Below are 3,708 nucleotides of genomic sequence, written 5' to 3'. Positions count from 1 at the left end.
TTCTTCCTCTAATCCCATGTGCATCAGGATCCAGTCGTAGAAGTACTGAGTGGAGGTGTAAATCCCGGGCTGTCTCACTCTGGCACAGCCTCTCCCCCAGCTGGTCACTCCCACCAGCCAGAATAAGTCTTCCTCAGACTCTCTGCAGACCAGAGGGCCCCCGCTGTCCCCCTGCAGTGGAGCAAGAGTGAAGGTGGTATTGGGTGGCCCCTGCAAGCACTATGGGGGCTCCTTCTCCCTCACAGCACCAGCCCGAGCTGTGCTGGCTGCACAGAGAGGCTCTGCTCAGGGGCTGGAGCTGCAGAACCATGTCTGGGAGGGGATCATGAGCCTGTGGAAGGTGCGTGTTCCGGGACTGGGATCTGGACTCATGGACTGCCTTAAGCACTGGCTGGGTCTGCTGGGCCTCTGGGCCAAGGGGACCCTGGGCAAGGAGCTGTGGTTGGGGAGGGGAAGGGGAGGCCCAGCAGTGGTGGGGACCCAGCCAGGGGAGGGTGACTTGCCAGGCAGAGCCTACGCCGGGTCCCTCTGGGGGCTGTGCCAGGACTGTCAGGCCATGCTGCTGGGGGGGACCTGCTGCATGCTCCTACCTGGCAGGTGTCGATGCCACCCTGTTCGTAGCCAGCACACAGATTGTGGGTGTGGACTTCCCCTCTGTACCACTCAGTGCTGTTACAGAGCTGGGTATCAATTAGATTCACCTTGGCCTCCTGCAGGGATCCAGGGGTCTTTGCAGCTGTGAGCATGGAAAGGAATTAGCACCCAGCAGCTCCCTGCCAGTTCTCCAGCCCTGTCTGGTGAACTCCTTTCCCAGGCTTGGCAAAGTCTTGAAGGCATCTTCCAGGGCTTCCCTTCTGTCCTACTCTGGGCAATGTCCTACTCTGGGCACCTCTCTACAGGCACACGTCCCTGCAGCCTGACTCTGGCCTTGGCCTCTGCTGCCAGCCAGCCCAGCCCCACTCCCCAGCCTGCCCAGCCGGCACTCAGGACAGCAGCACATTTTGGGAACTCACATTTGGCTCTGGAGTGACCCCAGCCACTGATGTAGCAGTTTTTCAGCTCTGACACTCTGACTGTCATATCGGGCAGACAGGCCAGCTGGATGTAGGGGGTGCACTGGACAGGACTGCTCAGCTCCACCAGGGCGATGTCATTTTCCATGGTGAGGTTGTGGAAGTCCTCGTGGAACTCGATGTGGGTGATGTTGCGCACCTCAAACTCAATGTCCCGCTGAAACAAGTTGGTGGCCCCGATCACCACGCGCCATATGTCAAGGGCCCTGAAAGGAGACGGAGAGAGGGCTCAGGGGGAGCAGAGCCCCGAGTTGCAGCAGCCCAGCAGCTCCTGCCTTCTGCCTCCCACAGGAGAGAGGGGAGCAGTGCTGCCAAGGGTGCAGCTGTGCTGGCTTCCTGCTCCAGAAATGTGGGGCTGGAAGCTGCCAGGAAGCAGTGGCACCAGCCCAGCCTTCTCCTAAGCTTGCTCCCAGACGGGCTGGGAGTGCCCAGACACTGGTTGTGCCGCAAGGAGATGGGACGGGAGGAGGAAGTGGTGCTGCGGATGGGACACCTGCTTGTGCTGGGGGGACATGCCCCTTTGCTGGTCCTCCTTACCTCTTCTTCCAAAAGCAGTGGGCTGCTGTGAGGACCCACTGTGGGCTGATGAGGGACCCTCCACATTCGTGCCCCGAGCCTGAGCTATAGCGGTCCTGAATGCTGACCATCCAGGGCCAGGCCCCCGTCCGTGCTTCGGTGCCACCCACGATGCGTTGCTTGGAGTCGGTCGCCAAGGGCCTGAGCCCGCAGATTCTGTAACCAGAAGCTCATCAGTGTGCAGCTCCAGGGGCTGCTCTGCTCAGGCTGAAGGTCAGCCCTCTGCCCTCCCCACCAGGCGCTGCAAGACAGGGCCGTGCATCTGTCCTGCTCTGTCTGCTGTGGCCCCTGGATGAGCTGTGCCAGCTGCTGCCCAGGCCCTGAGGCTGCCCATGGAAGCTGTGGCGTGGCCACAGGGGGCAAGTGGGCACTCTCCAGTGACCCCTGAGGGGTGCTCAGGCTCCCTCCCAGAGCCCCAGCCACTCACCCACAGTTGTCCTCCATGCTGTGCACGGGCCAGCCCAGGGCCAGCAGGACAAGGAGCAGGAGCACAGCCATGGCTGCCAGACACCAGGGCTGGTGACAGCTGAGCAGGGCTCAGTGGGGCCGATGCTGCTCTCAGTGCTGCTCTTGGTGCTGCTCACGGTGCTGCTCTCAGTGCTGCTCTCGGTGTCCTTGGCCCAGGGCTGATGTCACAGAGACGCAGCTCCAGGTGCTGGGCATGGGCACATCCCAAGGGGGGAATGGAGCGTTCCAAGCAGGAGGGGAGGGGGAATCTACCAATGGACCCCCACTCCCCAGCACTCTGCTGTGGGATGAGTCTGTGTGGTCACGGCAACACTGGCCCCAGCACTGCCCACCCACAGCCAGGGGCACCACAGCCCCTCAGGGAGTTTTCCACCCCCTGCTCTCTGCAGCCCTTTGCCACCAGGTCCTTCTGGGTTACTGGTCTCATCCGCAACATTGACTTGTCCGCCCCTGGGCTCATCTGTAATGGACCTGGTAAAGTCAATCCCCTTCAAACCTACTTTAAAGCCCTCTAGATGAGCCTCACCAATTCATTAATCCTTTTCTCCTTTGGGATAGCTGAACTCCATCTGTGACTCCATCTTCAAAAAGGGCCCCAAGGAGGATGTGGGGAACTACAGGCCTGTCAGCCTGACCTCAGTACCAGGGAAGATTATGGAGCATCCTGAGTGGCTCACATGTCAGGGCCCACTGTGAGCACAGCCACTGTAAGCACAGCCAGGGGATCAGGGCCAGCCAGCACTGGTGCAGGAAACTCAGGTCCTGTTTGACCAACTCATCTTCTATGAACAGGTGCCCCACCTGGTGGATGAGGCGAAAGCCGTGGACGTTGTCTACCTGGACTTTGGTAAGGCCTTTGACACCATCTCCCACAGCATCTCCCGGAGATGAGCTGGCAGCTCAAGGCTTGGACAGGTGCACTCTGTGCTGGGTGAAAAACTGGCTGTGTGGCTGAGCCCAAGAGCTGTGCTGAACAGGCTTGGATCCAGTGGTGTCCCTCAGGCCTCAGTGTTGGGGCCAGTCCTGTTCAACATCTTGGTCAATGACCTGGATGAGGGGATTGAGTGCACACTTGGTAAGTTTGCAGATGACACTGAGCGGGGTGGGAGTGTTGATCTGCTTGAGGGCAGGAAGGCTCTGCAGAGGGACCTAGACAGGCTGGATCTGTGGGCCAAGGCCAGTTGTATGAGGTTCAACAAGGCCAAATGCTGAGACCTGCACTTGGGACACAACGACCTGAGGCAGAGTTCCAGGCTTGGGGAAGGGCAGCTGGAAAGTGCCCAGGGGAAAAGGTCCTGGGGGTGCTGGTTGATAGAGGATGGAGATGAGCCAGTGTGTGCCCAGGTGGCCAAGAAGGGCACCAGCAGCCTGGGCTGCACCAGGAATAGTGTGGCCATCAGGAGCAGGGCAGGGATCATCCCCCTGTGCTGGGCACTGGGGAGGGGACACCTGGAATCTTGGGGTCAGGGCTGGGCCCCTCAGGACAAGAAGGATATGGAGGGGCTGGAGCGTGTCCAGGGAAGGGCCCCGGAGCTGGGGAAGGGGCTGGAGCAGAAGGAGAAGGGGCTGGAGAACTTGTGAGGAGCAGCTG

The 3,708-nt window shown here is 60.4% G+C and overlaps 1 protein-coding gene across 1 annotated transcript in view; it reads right to left on the bottom strand.

The window, feature by feature from the left end:
• The window catches only part of ACR (acrosin), a 19,085-nt gene extending 16,938 nt beyond the window's left edge, over positions 1–2,147 (bottom strand). The window contains exons 1-5 of the mRNA XM_010000320.1: positions 2,077–2,147; positions 1,611–1,805; positions 1,014–1,279; positions 591–736; positions 23–171 (exon numbers count right to left, since the gene is read on the bottom strand). Coding sequence (XP_009998622.1) covers positions 23–171; positions 591–736; positions 1,014–1,279; positions 1,611–1,805; positions 2,077–2,147 — 827 coding nt within the window. The remainder of the gene's footprint in view (positions 1–22; positions 172–590; positions 737–1,013; positions 1,280–1,610; positions 1,806–2,076) is intronic.
• Positions 2,148–3,708: the final 1,561 nt, after the last annotated feature.

This window comes from Chaetura pelagica, unplaced genomic scaffold, assembly GCF_000747805.2.
Source record: "Chaetura pelagica isolate M959 unplaced genomic scaffold, ChaPel_1.0 scaffold486, whole genome shotgun sequence".
NCBI lineage: Eukaryota > Metazoa > Chordata > Aves > Apodiformes > Apodidae > Chaetura > Chaetura pelagica.
Note: the sequence above shows the minus strand (reverse complement) of the source record. Positions and strands in the feature narration are given on the sequence as shown.